Source organism: Mustela putorius, unplaced genomic scaffold, assembly GCF_011764305.1.
Source record: "Mustela putorius furo isolate JIRA1106 unplaced genomic scaffold, ASM1176430v1.1 tig00003909_pilon_pilon_pilon, whole genome shotgun sequence".
NCBI classification, from domain to species: Eukaryota; Metazoa; Chordata; class Mammalia; order Carnivora; family Mustelidae; genus Mustela; species Mustela putorius.
The window spans coordinates 4,518,702-4,535,675 of NW_025422057.1; the positions used below are offsets into that span (position 1 = coordinate 4,518,702).

General features: G+C 48.6%; 1 protein-coding gene across 1 annotated transcript; it reads left to right on the top strand.

Moving 5' to 3' along the window:
* Positions 1–4,129: 4,129 nt before the first annotated feature.
* Positions 4,130–16,408, top strand: CLRN3 (clarin 3). Its single transcript, XM_004751720.3, has 3 exons — positions 4,130–4,551; positions 11,071–11,250; positions 14,589–16,408. The coding sequence occupies exons 1-3, from the start codon at positions 4,323–4,325 to the stop codon at positions 14,867–14,869; spliced, it is 690 nt and encodes a 229-aa protein (XP_004751777.1). The 5' UTR covers positions 4,130–4,322; the 3' UTR covers positions 14,870–16,408.
* Positions 16,409–16,974: the final 566 nt, after the last annotated feature.

The following is a 16,974-nucleotide window of genomic DNA, read 5'->3' on the forward strand; positions in this document are numbered from 1 at the left end:
TACAGTCCTCGTGGAAAGAGGGGTCCCTTGAATCTTTGGTGGAGTGCTGATCCGCACCTGTGAGAGGAAGCTACCGGGACCGGCAAAAGACCCACTGAAAAACAGGTGACAAGCCTTCCTGAAGCTTATGCAGAGCTGGGAAGAAAGGCCTCGTTACAGAGAATCCAGAAAGAGACCCACGCGAGTGCGGTCATCTGCTTTTCAACAAAAATGTCAAGGCAATTCACTAGGAAACAAGCTTCTCATGACATCAGCCTTGAAGAGTTGCATATCCACATGTCTAAGGAGGAGCTTTTGATCTTGTTCTATAGTATATACAAAAATAACTTAAAATATGCAGTAATCATAAATGTAAGAGCTAAAATGATGAAACTTCTAGAAGAAGACATAGCAAAAAAGAATCTTTGCAATCCCGGGTTAGAAAAATATTTTCTAAGTATCCCATTTGAATCACAATTCGTAAAATAGAAAAATTGGTAAATATAACTTCACCAAAATTAAAAATTTTTTCTCTTCCAAAAATAGTGTTAAAGAAATGGGAAGATAGCCGGAGACTGGGGTGGAAGCACTTACAAAGCATGGATCTAATCACGGACTGACATGCAGAAAACACAAAGCGAAGAACTCCTAGAACTCGATAAGAAGTCAAACCAAGTCAAGAGAATGGGCACTAGATGTAGACGGGTCTCTCACCCAAGGAAGCGTGCAGGTGGCAAATAAGCACATAGAAAGATGCTCAGGTACTCATATTAACAAAATCCAAATCAAAACCATAGTGAGACACTACTAAGCACTCATTAGAACGCCCGGTTATAAGGGACCAATAACAGCAGTTGTTGGAGGAGATATGGAGTAACTAGGACCCCCTGCTCAAGGCTCGTGGGAATGCACGTTAGCACCGCCCCTTTGGAAAACGTTCCATCAGCTTCTTCTAAAACTAAATGTATTTGTCATAGGCCCCAGCAATTCCGTTCCTTTTATTTATCCAAGAGAAAGGAAAGAAAATGACCGCCCAAAGACTTGTAACACGTTTTCATAATAGCATTATTCGTTGATAACTTGACTCCATCTAAATGTCCACCAATGGTTGAATGGATTAACAAATTTGTGAATATTCAGATGACGCTCAAAGCAAGGCAGACACCAAAGATTGCATACTGTAGTGTATCATTTCTATGAAATTCTAGAAAAGACAAAACTCTAGTGACCCAGGAAAGTGGATCATAGTATTGCTGCATAAGTAAAATGTATAGGTAATGCAAGATTTCCTAAAAGAAAGACCAAAATTTAAAACCTTAATAGCTAGCCTTTTCTAGTACCACAGACAAGAGAGCTTTCTCAAACGTTGCTGGTAGGATTATGAACTGGAGACCACTCAAAAAGCCTATTTGCATTTGGTATGAAAAAATCCAGAAATGGCTATCTGAACCAGCAGTTCTTCTCCAGAAACTTATCCTGAGGCTATATTTAACAATCTGTAATCTAACAAGTTTATATGGGCAAAAGAAAAAAAATAGTAATACTCCAAATGTCCAAAACAGGACATTGTTAAATGAACGAGGGTAAATCCATAAAACGGGCTAGCATCAAGTGACATGAGATGTTACAAGCCTTTCTAAAAGTGGCTTCTAAATGGGCCTGCACAGACAATATCAATAAAATCAAAGAGTAAACATCATGAGAACTACAACCTCTTATCAAAATTACAGAAAAGTAAAATATAAAATTATAGAAAAGTAAAAATAAATAACGAAAAATAGAAACAATCCTATCAATCAATCATTTCACAAACTTATGCTTCAATAAGGAAGTAAAAAATACTACGAATCAGTTTACAAAAGATTCTGCACGAAACCTGTGGGACTCGGCCAACATCCTATTTTGAGAGGAAAATTCAGTTTAAATACTTTCATTATTAATCCAACAGCAAAAAAAAAATTAAGGAAATAAAACATTTACCTCAGAAAATTTAGAAAGAGAAAGCAAATTAAATGTAAGGACAGAAATTCAATACTGACAAGAATGACTTTTAATGTTTAAAAAAAATAAACCCAGAAGAATGGGATATGTGTAGAAAGGAGCAGAGAAAATGGAAAATCGCTAGTCTGGGGGATTCCCAGAGTCCTCATGTCACCCTCCCCTCGGGACCTGTGAAGTAACCGTGTGCCCTTAAAGTACATTGCTTTTATGTTTGTAAGCAAGCTAGAGCTGGTTTGAATGTGCAGACAGACTTCTGGCTTTGGAGTTGAGATACCGAATGCAGGAATCACAAGTGTAAGACTAAAGTATTTGACTGACTACATAGACCTTTTTAACAGTAGGCAGCAAAGCATCTATAGAGATGTAAAAACACCCAAAAAACAAAAAACACACAAAACCCCCACCAATATGTGAAATACAAACCACAAAATGAGGCTGACATGGAGATGACACAGGTCACTCTCCTGACTGTATAATCATACAGGAACAAGCATCTCTAGATTTGCACGAACACAGAGACCACAGTGGGCTTCCTGCTCAGCGGCGAGCCCGCTTCTCCCTCTGCCTGCCGCTGCCCCTGCTTGTGCTTGCTCTCTCTCTCTCTCTCTGACAAATAACTAAATAAAATCTTAAAAAAAAAAAGAAAGAAAGAAAAAGAAAAGAAAATGGACTCCAAGGAAAGACCTCCTGAAACTACTGAAATAACTACTTAAAAATGATGTCAGAATAAAGACTTGCTTGGGAAAAAAAAAATCAGTTTTCCCAATAATATGCAATGTTGTGAAAAAAGAGTAAAGCGTGCCCATTCAACTGCATGAAGGTGGGCGGTCAAATTGGTACGAATTTTTCTAAAGAGCGGATGAGCAAGACGTAGCAATTGCATCAGTGAAGGTTCACATGCGTTGACCCACTTCCAGAAATCTGAGGCAAGAAATACCCAGAGATATGGACAAGGATTATGTAGAAGGATATTTGTATGTGTTTTTTTAAATTGTGAATTAAAAAATCGAAACAGCACACATGTCCATGACATTGGAACATTGGTCTGTATGTCTCCAATAATTCATTTAATAAGTACTCGCTGGGTGTCTGCTCTTGGACAGACCCTGGAGTCTACCGTTCAGCAAAACAAACATGGCACACCTCCTGAAGCCCATAGTCCAGTTCCTCTGAGGGGGACGTCCGACGGTGGGCTCATTGCACCCCACATAAGGTAGATGTTATTCAAGGAAACCACGGGACACAAATGTGCATACACGCTATTACTTTATAATCAAAGAATGAAATTTCAAAAAAGAGTGCAAAAGAGTTGTGAACATCTATTTACTATCTTGAGAAGTGACGTGCTTGCCGAATGGAAGAGTGTCTCTGAGAGACAGAAAGAACCACTTATAAACCATTAGCCACTCAACAGGGAGGAAGGAGAGGCAGCATGAAGACCTAAAGCAAGAATGCTCAGAACCATGTCCATCAGAGCCCTAAGGACAAATAAAGATGTACCTCCCAAGTTATCATTTAAAATGTGCAAATATTGGCTCCGGTCATGGTCTCGGGGTCCTGGGATTGAGCCCCACGTTGGGCTCTCTGCTCGGCTGGGAGCCTGCTTCCTCCTCTCTCCCTGCCTGCCTCTCTGCCTACTTGTGGTCTTTCCCTGTCAAATGAATAAATAAAATCTTTAAAAAAATCAAATCAAATCAAATGTGCGAATATAATCTGGTTTGGAGGCGGGAATTGGAAAGGTGCACCTCTCCATAAGGTCTAAAAGTAAGGTCAAGTTTACTCATTTCATTTCACAGTGTTTTCAGCAAAGTCTTGATCTTCTGAGCATTCCTTTCTGAACTGTTGTTAGGGTCGCGTCTTTAACAGGTAAAGCTAGTCTAGGTGGTTGGCTGCTAGAATCCACTAGAATCTGCTAGAATCCACAACATCTGCGATGGGCAGAGGACAGGACCTCCTTCATGTTTTAGGGATTCTAGTCCTGACATGGAAGGCTGAGTGTGCTTCGCAGGCACGTGACATAGAGTTATAAATTAATTGTGTGATCGAGGAAGTCCCTAGGAATACTGTGCCTGCCCCTTGTTTCTGCTGGTTGGCTGTCACCACAGCAACCCCTAGCTCCAGACCAAAGTTCAGCCACTGTAAATCTTTATGACCGTATTCATAGTCCAATGTTCCTTGGGGCATTTTGTCCCCTGAAGAGCAAGCTTTTATATTTTACAAGAAGCGTTCACTCCGTTCGACTCACTTTCTAAATACTGGACTCCAAATGATAAGGTCCAAACATAATACAAAAAGATTGTTGCTTTCTTTGTTTACCAGAGGACCCCTCCTTTCCTGAGAAGATGCCTACAGCGAAGAAGACCCTGACGTTCTTATCAAGCTTTCTCACATGCTTTGGGGCGTTCATCGTAGTCTGCGCCATGCTTGGGACCCAAGAATGGGTCAGCAGCAGAATCGCCGTCAGCGACTCGTCTTCGAACGGTAGTCTCGTTATCGCCTATGGACTCTTCCGTGGGAACAGTCATCAGGAATTCAGTCATGGACTTGAGGAGTCAAAGAAGGACTTTGGAGGTAAATGTGCGGGGGGTACAGCGAGAGTGTGTGAACGGGGTAAGACTCATGTCAACCTCTGTCTGGGCCAGATAGCAGCTCCTCCAATCAATGACGTCCGCCTAAGCTCTGAGATGGGGTACAGATATGAACATGTATTTTAATTGATTTAATTAATATGAACATATATTTTAATTTTTGAAAATTCACCCGCATTATTCTTCTAGCTTCCTCGGTTCTGGTTGTGTCTGTTAGCACCGCAGTCTAGATGATTCTGGCAGACGCTCTGTTGAAGCAGCATTCCCAAGTTTACTGACAAGAAAATAATTAGCAGGAATATGGTAGCCAACATAGGAGGATAGTAGGAACAGTATTTTTAGGTGTACTGACTGCAGTTTTTTATTTATTTTTTTAAGATTTTATTTATTTATGTGAAAGAGAGAGAGAGCGAGAGAGACAGCACGAGCCAGGTGAGGGGCAGAGGGAGAACCAGATGTCCCCGCCAAACAGGGAGCCTGACGCAGGGCTTGATCCCAGTACTCTGGGACCGTGACCTGAGCCGAAGACAGACGCTTAACTGAACGAGCCCACCAGGTGCCCCTAAAAGCAACATTTGTCTATTATTTAGCCCCTGGGATAGACTCTGCACGGAGCAGCACTGCCTACGGAGAGACAGGAATTATCAGCCGTGACTCAGCCATTTCCTGCTGTCTTGTAATTGTGCACCATTTCCTACCGCATATAAGATGTCGTATTCAGTTTGAGTTTGAGCCTTAAACCCTGAGCAATATAGGTGTACGTCCAACTTATGAAAATTGTCTCCTAGACATCAGCAAAAGCAGCAGCTCCTCGAGCCGCGCAGTAACGCGCAGTCACGGTACCCGCCTCCTCCAGGCCGTGCCGCGGCTCCCGGGGAATTCGAGGCGGACTCCCCCTGCAGCAACCCGAAACGGAGACTTTCAAACACGGAGTCGCACATTCAGTATGTGAAGAGCATTTGCAAAACCAGAATGTGTACTAGTTCCTGAGCCTCCAGACACACTGAAAAAAAAAATTTAACTATGAGATAACAACAGCCGGTGAAGTTTCTGATTTTCATGCTGTCTGGTTGGAACCAGTTGGTTCCCATCTGAGCTACGTGGCTTCAGGGACAGCCCTGGTGACCTGTATCATCAGCAAAGCTCAGGGAGGCCGGGGAAGGTCTGAGCCTGGCTCTCAAGCCCTGGGGGTGGGGGGTGGGGGAGGCATGGAGATCGCAGGGAAAGGCGTAGCCTAGATCAACCCTGGGGGCGCAGGGCCAAGTGGTCCCCACGGTGCCATACGGCAGCAGGAATGAGACACACTATTTGCATTTGCTTTGCCTGGCTCCCTACTTTTATTCTTCGTCACCGCAGAGCCACAGTCAGCTCTCTGAAGTCACTGCCCAGCGTCCAGAAGATAAGCTGCACCCCCAATCAGACAGAGTGCACCCCAATTTGCTTTGGCTGATGTCTGCTCAGGGCTCCGCAGAGCTGAGGGGACGTTCACTGCTGAGGGTTTTAGCAGTTACTGGATGAGGGACATTTGTTAACTGTTCTCTAGGATAGGGGAAAGTCAGAACTAGAGCCGGATGTACCCTGGGTTCAGCAGCTGCAGACCCGTGGATGTTCTCCCTGGAGAGCAGAACCAGAGGCTGAGGGCCAGCTGCTGCCCTGCCGGTTTCTTGGGACCGCATGGGGCTCACCTCCAATCAGAAACCGATTGTTGGCAGCAAAATAAAATCTGTATAAATGCCAGTTCCTTCCCCAACAATGATGCATTCAGGTTTCCATTGAAGACATTAACATACCAGCTTCTTGCCCAGGATGAGGTCACAATGAAAATCTCTAAAGAGGCGTGAATATCGCAAAGTTCTCCTCTATTTCTGAATAAGACTTAAGACATTGCGCCGATTTTGGCTATAGATTTTGAGATGACAGCACAGTACCAAGTGACCGAGGCTGATTTCAACATGCCAAGAGAATCCAGCCGCCAGTAGGTCCACCGGTAGGGAAGATAATCCATCAGACCTGGCAAGGAAACTCTCCCATATGTGACCAAGTTATGTGGCCAGCTCAGCCTGACCAGGAGATCTACTAGCTTCATCTGGTGGCCTCTCGGTTTGTCTAATATCCAGATAAAAAGTTACAGCCCCTTTGTCCACCAGGAAACACTTTGCTTTTGCTACTCCGAAAGTTCTGGATATTGAATTTCGGTCCAAAACATTTCCCCGGAGCAGCTGCTCCATGAGGGAGGGGCTGGGACACTGCGAGGAGGAACTGCCCGTGGCTCCTGGGCTTGGTGAATTCACCATAGCTTCCTTTAAAAAAAAAAAATAATAATTTTTTATTACATTATGTAAATCACCATAATCTAGAGAAAGGGGCCCCTCAGTTAAATCACACAGTGGAGGTCGCTATGACAGCAGGGAGGGGCTTCGCCCAGTCTGCCTGCCCACCCCCCCACCAGTCTCTTCTCCGCCTACCCTGCTTGCTCTCAGGGGACTCAAAATTGCACTATTGGCCCAAGGTAAAAAATAATAATAACAATAATTAGAATAGTAAATCTGTTGCAAAAATCAACTAATTGCAAGGAGACAAAGAGGCTTATTTCTTCCTTAGTATTCCTACTCACCACCTCCCCCCCCCATATGCGTTATACTTTTCCGAGGATGAGCACCTTATTATCTGTCCCCAGAGACATGACCACCCTGGGTGATGGTGTTTAATGGGCGGAAAATGCGCTCCCCCTCCTTCTCTGTGACAGAACCCAGATAAATTTCCCAGAGGCCGGGCATGCCACCTGGCACTTCTTGGAAGACCTCAAACGCTCGGCTTCTCAGGGGCGTACTGGGGTCCACGGGTGGAGGGTTCCACCAGGTCAGGCTCCCTGATGACCAGATGCTTGAGAAGGGGAAGGCGGTTCCCACCCACCGGCAAAGCCACCGGCTCTCCCTCTAGGTTTGAGGACTGATGGAAAACCAGAGCTAGGAAGACCCTGTGGCAAGCGGCTCCTGAAGGGTTAACTCTCCAGGCACAGAAAGCCCAATGTCCAGATGACCCATTTCCGTACGCTAAGCACCGCACCCAGCACATCTTCTGCCTCCCAGCTGTGGGAGACATGGCCTCTTTCCTGAAGTTGCTAGAAGCCAGGCAATTAGTTCCAATTGTGAGGTGGTTTTCCTGATTCCAACACTTGGCCCTGAAACGGAAGGGGGAAAGAACGGAATGTATTTGCTAATTTTGTAGGCAGAGAGCAGCTGTCAGATGCTAGGGCGGCTTTATTCTGTTTCATTCTTGCTAACTTGCCCTGAATTTCCAGCTTTCATTGTCTGAGTTCTGAGCTGGGAGGGGGCTGTCATACTGTGTGGCAGGAGATTCAGATGCTGAAAAAGAATGTTAAAAGACGGCTGTTAAAATTAAGATAAACTGTTGCATTAATACAAAGAAAAGTATGAGTCAGTAGGCTCCAAATGGGCGCCCTTTTGAAAAATCGTGTGTTAGGTCTTACCAACAGTCAAAAACAAAGCCTAACCTAATCGTCACTTTCTGGTCTACTCTGAAAAAGTGGAATGTTCACCTTTTGCAAACACACATCCATTTACAGCTTTTAATAAGTGTACAGAGCAGAAATATTCTCCAGGGCACGCCAGAGATGACATTCTCCCCACACCAAAATGTCTATTTTCTAGTTAAGTATCCAAATTATTTCTTATTGGCTAAACCCAGAGTTTATTTGGTCCCCAGCACATTTCTGGGTAGAGCTTCAGCTTTCCCCCTGGGTGGCCTGGAAGGAACAGGATGGGTGGCATGGGAAGCGGTCCTTCCTCACGGTGAGGGCTGGAAACCGTCAGACAGGTGCGTCCTGCTTCCGGCTTTTCCTTGCTCCTCTGGGGTCATGATCTGCTTGTGTCAAGACGGACGTGTGCTCCGTTAGAGAACTGCCTCGCCCTGGCATCCGCACGGTCAGCCGAAGAGCAAGAGTCTTAGCCTGAGCTCAGGGCCTTCCAAACCGCCCAGCCCACGCGGTTCCCAGAGGGCAGGTGGCCCACCGGACCCCAGCCTTCCTCGCCCAGGCCATAGGTAGTGGCAGGCATAGGCACAGTTTTAGTTGAACTCTGTGTGCTCAGAGTTCTTCCTTGGGATGCATCCCACAGGGCTGTGCTGAGGACTTGGCCCAGCCAGCCTGTGGGTCATTAGCAGACGTTGTGAACAGTCCAGTCACCGCTGGGTCCCTGTGAGCTGAACTTTGCTCCCAGGAGTGCCTCTCACGGAGGAGCAAAGTGTTCTCGGGCCAAGGGCGGTGACGTCATTGGGCCCACGTTGCTGGGCTGGTCGCTCCCCTCTTCTGGCCTCAGTGTTCTCCCAGGCAGTTCCCAGGGAGGCGTGGCCACGCCTGCAGGGGGCGGCTGCGGGTCTCCTGCTCTCTCCTCTTCCCACCAGTTCCCTTCCTGTGGCCTCCCGCTGTCCCCTCTCCGACGGCAGGAAATCTGCCCCCCTTCTAGAGTACTGCCGATTAAAAATAAAAATCAGAATGAAGGATCTAGATGCTCATGCCTGGAGAGGGGAGGGAGCCGGTGCAGGTCGTGTCTGCTCAGAGCGGGGGAGCTGTGCCGCTCTGGCCCGCGTGTTTGGGGGCTGGGAGTCAGAGTCAAGTGTGCTCAGAGCCAGGGACAGGTGGGCAGGAGCTTCGGAATCGTGCCTCGCAAAGCGCATTCTGGAGATGCGGGCTGCTCATCGCGCTGGGGTTCAGGCCTCCCTTCAGTGACAAGAGAGGCTGCGGCAGAGCAGCGCGAGGGGCCACTGAACTCCTCCCGACGGAGCGGCAGGACGCCGGGCGGATGGGAGACATGCACGTTTGGGTCCGGCACAGTGAAGAGCTTGCATTTATTTATTTATTCATTTATTTATTTGTGTGGGCAGGGCCATTTTTTACTTTATTTATTTATTTATTTATTTTCTGTTTAAGTTTTAGTTATCTAGCATACAGGGAAATGCTGGTTTCTGGAGTCCAGCTCAGTGACTCATGACTTCCATAGGACACCAGGGAAGAGCTTTTAAATGACAAAGGCAACACGGCATGAAAAGGACCACCCTCGCGAAGAGAGGGCCCCTGGCTGCCAGGACACGCGTCAGGCTCAAGCTTGGCAGGTCCTCCCCTGGTGCACACCACGTCCCGGGGTCCCCTCCAGTTCCCAGGGACCCCGTTTTTTGGAGCACTCGGGTTCAGAGTGAGAGAGAGATAAGGAGCCCCAAGCCCTGGAACAAGCCATCTTCCCTGGCCTTTCTGGTTTCTGTTCTTTCAAGCGGCTCTGCGGGGGCGCTGGAGGGGCTCCTCACTCTCTCCCAGAGGCCTGGGAAACAGGAATGGAAAGAAGGTGGCTTTTACTTTCTCCTACCATCCTCCCCCGCCGCCCGTCGCGGTTCTTAGGTCTCACAGTTCCCCGTGACTTTGTTGGCCTTACTGTGAAGTCTGAAGTCTTTCCCCCTGATTACTTTTACTGTATATCGTTGCGGTAAACGGTTTACTTAATGTGGTGGCAATCGCCTACTGCCCTAAAACACGGTGGCCTTTGGGGATGTTTTGTAAGTGCGTGGCTGGGGTTACAGGTAAGTGTGGGGACAGCGTGCCTCTGCCGTGTGGTCCTCTTGTGTCGTAAACACAGGAGCGAGCAGAGGAAGCTGATGCGTAGGGACGGCGGTGGGTTGTGGTTAGAAACAGGATGGCGGCAGGCGCTAGAACTCACGGCTACCAGCCCAGGGCATCTGTGTTCTGTCTGGAACAAGTGCGTATCCATGCCTGGGGCTCCTTTGCACTTAAGAAATAGGCACATTTTATAAAATGCTGTTTGAGCTCAGAAGAATTGAGCTTGGGAAGAATTCTGATCGTTTACCCACGGGTCACCTTCCGCATTTGAGCCACATGGGCACTAGGTCCTCTGATTCCTGGGAAAAGCGAAGGAAGTGTGGCCGACACCCCAGGGGCACACACAGCGGTCATCTGTCTGTCCCCAAGGCTGTCTTTGTCTCCCTGCCCTCCTGGCCTCTGTGTAATGGGTTCACCTCCAAAATCTCCGGGTGCACCAGATCCTCTCGATCGCAGGTTTTCAGTAAGTGTCCCAGAGTGGAAGCACAGCAGTGCTCCGAGCAAAGGAACACCACCCATGGGGAAGAGTAGTGATGTCCGCTGGCAGACCTCTGAGGCCAGAATGCGCAGAGGAGGGGTGCCCAGCTCTGCCGCAGCTTATCAGGAAGGGTACCCTCTTTTCTCGGGGAAATTAAAATTGGGGTGGAGAGTCAGTTACCCGAAGTCCTGTGGTTACACACATTCAAGGAGGAATGAGTGCCTCGAGTTCCCACCCCTTCCTGTTCCCCCGCACACCTGCGAGGTGCCTCCTGCAATTCCTACCCCCAGTGTCCAGGCAGAGAGAGTGCAGGGGACTCCAGGGTGGCATGGTATTGCCCTCGGGTCTAGCACTGCTGTCTGCTCTTTGTGCTGCATGCTCACCACACACTGCTTTAGTTCTAGAGAAACTGAACAGTTCTTCCCAAAGAACGCTGCATTTGGTGGTTATCCTGGTCCTGGTCCTCAGTCTGTGCACGCTGCTGCTCAGCTCCGGGCTCACCTTCTACAACAGCATCAGCAACCCCTATCAGACGTTCTTGGGGCCTGTGGGTGTGTACACCGGGAGTGGACTTGGTGGTGAGTATCCCCCGGGGACACCACTGCTGACAGGCACGGCCTCTGGGTCTCTGTCCCTCTGCTGCTTGGTCCCACATGGGAACGCACACGATCCCGGGGGAGCCATGGAGATTACGCAGACCTCATACTTGCCAAGTTGTGTGCCAGGGCCTGGGATTTATGTCTGCAAACCAACAGCATTTATGAAGCATCTTGGAGATAGAATGGTTTTAACTGCCTTGGTGGAGAGGCGGGCAGTGACATGCGGGCTGGGTGTTAGGTGTTAAAATACATAATTATAACCGCTCTTGTTGTTGCGTGTGGAACTGTAAGGAGTTAAACGCAATGTCCCTAACTCCACGAGACATTCACTGTTGGCAACTCCTGCTGTGTTCTTAACGCCAGATCAGGGTGCAAATAGCATGTGGAAGTACACGCACACACGCGTACACATGCGCACACACACGCACACATATACACAGGCGCACATGCACCCACACACACATGCACACACACGCATACACGCACACATAATTACTCTCCTCACCTCCAAATAACAGTCAGTGTGGGTTAAAATCCAAACATGACACATCTCTGTGAATGTCCCTCAGAGAGCCACAAAGAAGGTCATTTAGAGAAACTGGGGCAACACCCTTCTTGTGGGTGACCTGTGAGCTCCGGGTGACTCTGTAGGGTGTGGCTAGCTTACTCTATTCGTGCACTGGTCACGGTTGGGGTGGGGGTGCAGCGCGGGTGGGAAGCAGACCCCAGCTTCGGTCACAGTATGTGTGGCTCTCCCTGGGGCGTCACGAGGCTCAGCAGCGACCGTGAGTGCCCAGAGGTGTGGCCAAGTGGGGGAGCCTCTGCCCTTGCCAGGCGGCCAGAGGTCTTCTGCTCTCTCCTGCTCTCCACCATGAAAACCTGAGCTTGAGAAAGGACGTGAAGAAGCCTGTCCCACCTATGGAATGCCTCTGGAGGTGGCTTCCTGTCTGGGCCAGGGAGAGCATTTTAACAGAGGCCAGGGACTTTCAAGCACAGGAAAGGTGGTCTGGACATTGAGGTGTCCGGAAGCCTCCAGAACTCTGGGCAGCTTGTCCTTCTGTGAGAGGTCGCCCCTGCACAAGCCCAGGGCAGGTGGTGGGAAGAGATCCCCAGTCTCTGTGCTGCGGCCGTCCGCAGTGCGGCCCTGCAGAAACATCTGGCTCCCAGGGGAGGGACGCCCTGCCGGTAGCACTTGGCTTTCTGGAGAAGATTCGAGAGCCAGCCCCAGGTGGCAGGGATCAAGGGAAGTCTGTGCCACTCACTCCTCAAAGGGGGATACTTTTAGGGGTGCAATTCCTCACTATTCATGCAGGCGAGCGGTGGGACCTGGGACCGCAGGTCTGGCCACATGGCACGGGGCTCCTAGGCCTGAGGAGGTGGTGTCGGGCTGGAGAAGCTGCATCCATACACGACTTGCGATTTCCTTTCTTTCTGTGGTTTTATGACTGGTCGTAAAAACAAACAACCTGCCCCTGCCCCCAGTGCACTGGGGACCCGCGGTGGGCCAGTCACAGCAGTGCTGTGGGGCGCGCTGACCGCCCAGATGCACCGGGGTCAGGATGACGGACTTGGTTACGAACTCAGACATCCTCCCCCCAAGGCCAGGTCCTTTCCCCAAACTATTTCTAGGATCATAGCTCACCTCAGTCAAACCAAAGGCAAGACTCCTCGGCACTCTGCCAGGGTTAAAAATGGATTACTTTAATTTTTGCTCATATAATTAAGCAGCTAAAGAAAGCAGCAGCTTCAGGTACGGCTGGATCTTGGCCCACGCAATCAGCACTCTGATTCCCTTTGGTGCTTGTCTCTTGATTTTCCCAGTGGTCTCTCTGGGGTTAAGCAGAGGTGACAGTGTCCTGAGGCTTCAGGAGCTCCCCCTGCTGCCAAAGAGCCCCCTTTATCCCTCTGTAAATCCCCCGTCCCAGAGAGCCAGGGAAGCCACAGGGAGAGGCAGCCACAGGGGCTGAGGTCAAGTGTCAGCGGCGGCCCCTCCGACTCAGATCAAAGTCATGCCCGTCCCACTGCAGAGAAAAGTGTGTAACCCTGTGTTCACCCTGCCCCTTTGTGACTAACCTTTTTTATGAGAATTTCACAAGAGCATAATGAAGGACAGTTAAGGAGGAAGAGATGCATAAAGCATCAGAGGAAGGGGCTCTTGTACGTCCGAATTATCGAGAAGTAAAACCGTCACCCTGAACACGAAAATCTGTCATCAAGGACAGTAGGAGGGTTCTCCTCACCCAAAAGCCCTCACGTCAGGGCCTTTGGAGGATTGGGAAAAGTCTCCGGGTGCGGGCGATGGCCGCACGTTGACCCCAGCATACCTCTCCAGTTGTGGGTAAATATTCTCCGAGATGGGCAACCATCCCCTCCATCAGTCTTGGAACATTCCATCAGCTCAGAGAACACCCCGTGCCCTCTGACCACCGCCGCCTCTCCGCTGCTAGCCCAGCCCCATTCCAGCCAACCTCGAACCTGCCCTTTGCCTTGGTTAGGCTGATCCCCTTTGGAAGGGGAGGGATACGGTCCAGAGAAGCCCCGGGGGCCGTGGGGCTGGATCCGCGGAACCGGGCTCTCTCTGACTCCAGAACTGTGTTCTCCAGCTGGGCCAAGGTGACTGTCCAAAGTCACTACCAAGACACACTCTCCGGGGGAGGACATTATGAAGAATAAACAAAAGGAAGAGAAGACAATTAGACAATTAACAAGTTCTCTTCTCACACAAGTTTAGCAAAGAGACCCTTCCTGGTTAGACGCCACACTCCACTGTGAGCAGAATGAATGTCCAGGCTCTGAGTCAGTGTCTGAGGCTCTCCAGGGTGGTCTCCTCCTCTGTAGTCGGTGCTCAGGACCCTCAGAGAGGCTCCCCAGGGGCCAGGTCCTGTCTCAGGGTCCCAGGGGCTCTGAGTTCACAGCCCACCCCACCCCGGGTGTCTTGCATGGACTGCCTCTTCTGTTTGCAGTGCTCTGTCCTTCGAGTCTTGTCACCCACCCAGTCCTCTCTAGAAAGCTTGATTCTCCTGTCTTCTCATTCCCAAGTTCATTTCACACATCCCCTGCCATAAGGACTTGAGCCATATGTCTGTTCTTGGCCAGACGCTGCCCTCAGTCTTTAGCGGTTCGTGCCTAGAATCTAGCTCCGGTCTTACACTTGCTTTGTATCCCAATACCTAGACAACCGTAACCCCTGTGTAGAGAGCATTCGTGCCCACAGAGCACAGGTTCCTTTAGAATGTGCCCACAGGTTTCTTTAAGAAAGAAAGTGACATTAAAAAAGATATCACCGTATAATTTACGAGACTGAATCTTCTTTCCAGCTTTCTTCATTTTCGTGGCCATGATACTGTTCGTGGGGAACACACAATCCAACCATCTCTCGGAAGACCTGGCCCGGACGCTGTACCCATTGTATCCGGCGGCCGCCTACGGAGTTACGACCCACAGTTACGGGTACTCGTTCTGGCTCACGCTGCCTGTCATTCTTCTAAGTATTGACTCTGTGGTCATCGTTGTTTTCTACCAGAAAGCCAGATACCAGCGAAAGCAGGAGCAGAGAAAGCCCATGGAATGTGCTCCGAGAGATGGAATTTTATTCTGAATTTGACGTTTTGTTGTTTAGTTGTTAGGTCTATTCTATTGTACGTCAGCTCTGGCGCGGTGACTGGCTCGCTTGTCTGGACAATCAGCAAGGTTAAGTGCGGCCCTGGTTGACTGCCACTTTGTGATCGTTTTGTATCTCATGACGCCCCATAAATGATGTCACCCTGCAAAGGGTTCTTCCCACTGGGGTGGGAAAGATGAAGGGGGAATCTCTCCAGTCCACGCAGCATTCAGCGTGGTAGAATGACCCCAAGGCTACGGAACCCCCCGGCCTGGTCCCACTCTCTAAGACAATAAAGGTTTGTGGCTTATACCTTTCCTTTAAGTAGCTCAGAGCACGTGAGCCCCTAGCACCTCTTTCTCCTCAGGAGGGACCAGGTACTTTTATTCCGCTGTATGAATGAAGACTCCAGGTACAGAGAGACTCAGAACTCATCTACCCAGGACAAGGTGTTGGAGACAAAAGGTGGGCGAAAGTCTGGAATAAACACCCTGGTCTTTTGGACCCCTGGTTCCTGACATAATCCAAACCCAGTGGTGGGTAGAAGTGCTGACATATGACATTCAAACCTATTTTTGAGGTTCCAAGGAGCAGATTTTGGTATGGAAGAGAGGAGGAAGTGAGAAGATTTAAGACAAAAATTATAAGCCTATAGCCTTCACACTAGGGAGGCTAAATGTATTTTTAGTTTAAAAGCTTTATGGTAAGATAGTCAAAAGGGAAATGTAACGTTGCAATGAGTTCTAGGAATAAGCCTTTGCTGTGGACATGGTAGAGTTGGCCGGAGTCGATCAGCCATCAGCGAATGTCAGTCCGGCCAGAGGTCTAGAGCACCGGGTTTGCAGTGAAGGCTGGGCAGATGGAGAACACAGCATCACAGATGCTGGGCTGCCTGCTAAGAACGGGTGGGTCAGACTGGTTTGCAGACTCAAAAGAACTCAGTGGGCCACCAGGAAAATTTTGAAGACCTCTGGAATGGATTAGATCTACTTGGCCAGTAAGATACACTTCCAGATAGTCCCCTTGAGGATCTTTTGTGATTGACTCTCCCACAAGTCAGCCCAGTTGAACATTGACAGGATTCTGAAATCATGACCCGTCATGTCTTGATTGAACCAAAGTCAAACGGAGCAGAAATTTAGTGTAATTTACACTCTTAGTGTAACTTACAAAGCAGCTGCTCTTTGGACGGAAAGATCTTTATGAAGCTATTTGGGATTCACAACTTCTTATCTACTATTTTTAAACAATCTGTCTTAGAATTAATATTCTTCATTCAAGAAATGCCCACCGAACACATCTGATGTGATTAGCCGTGTGCTAATGCGGCCGGGCTTACTGTGGAGAAGTCAAGACAAGCATTCCAAGAGCAGCTGTTAAATTCCACATCAAACAGGGACTTAGTCACCAGACTGTGCTCATCCTCTGAAAGGTCAGTCCTCTCTAACCGCCCACCCCAAAGTCAAGGTCACTCTAACAAATTAACTTGTTGTGAAACTTGGAACCTATTAAAATTATGATTCTCAACAGTGAAAATAGTTCTAAATCCTTTGAGGCTAAAAACATTTATGTTCTTTGAAGTTTGCATTTTGGATCAGATTTTGATAGTGTGGGAAAGTAATAGAAAAGGAAACGGGTATGGGTGACAATCCGTGCAAATGATCGCTGAGTAGGCCGGGGCTCACACCCCGGGTTAGTGCAAAGGACACTACAAGATACAGAAAACACGTTTACTGTGTTTCTCAGTCTGAGCGGCCTCGGTTTCTTTAGGGCACAAACTGCCTCAATCCTTATCCCACAGGTGACCTTTAAGGAACCACTCAGAACAGCTTCAGGGAAGTACGGGTCACAGTTCTGGGGATGAGGAGCCTAACTCTCTCTTACTGTGTCTGAAGGTAGAAGGTCATGAACCTGTGTGTGTGCGTAACTTAGAAATTCTGTTAAGGAAGAACAAAGTTTGCAGACTACTCAGAGACACAGACGTGACTTCACAGAAGTACATTACCTTTGCTGTAGTGGAACCACGTAAAACACTATTTTCAAAGTCCCAACTATTCTGTGGAATTAGAGTGTTCTAGCAGTCATGATATGACCCACTAATC

Coding starts and splice junctions, on each gene's coding strand:
- CLRN3 (XM_004751720.3), top strand. CDS start 4,323: ATGCCTACAGCGAAGAAGACCCTGACGTTCTTATCAAGCTTTCTCACA. Junction 4,552..11,070: donor GTCAAAGAAGGACTTTGGAG/GTAAATGTGCGG, acceptor ACACTGCTTTAG/TTCTAGAGAAACTGAACAGT. Junction 11,251..14,588: donor CACCGGGAGTGGACTTGGTG/GTGAGTATCCCC, acceptor TCTTCTTTCCAG/CTTTCTTCATTTTCGTGGCC.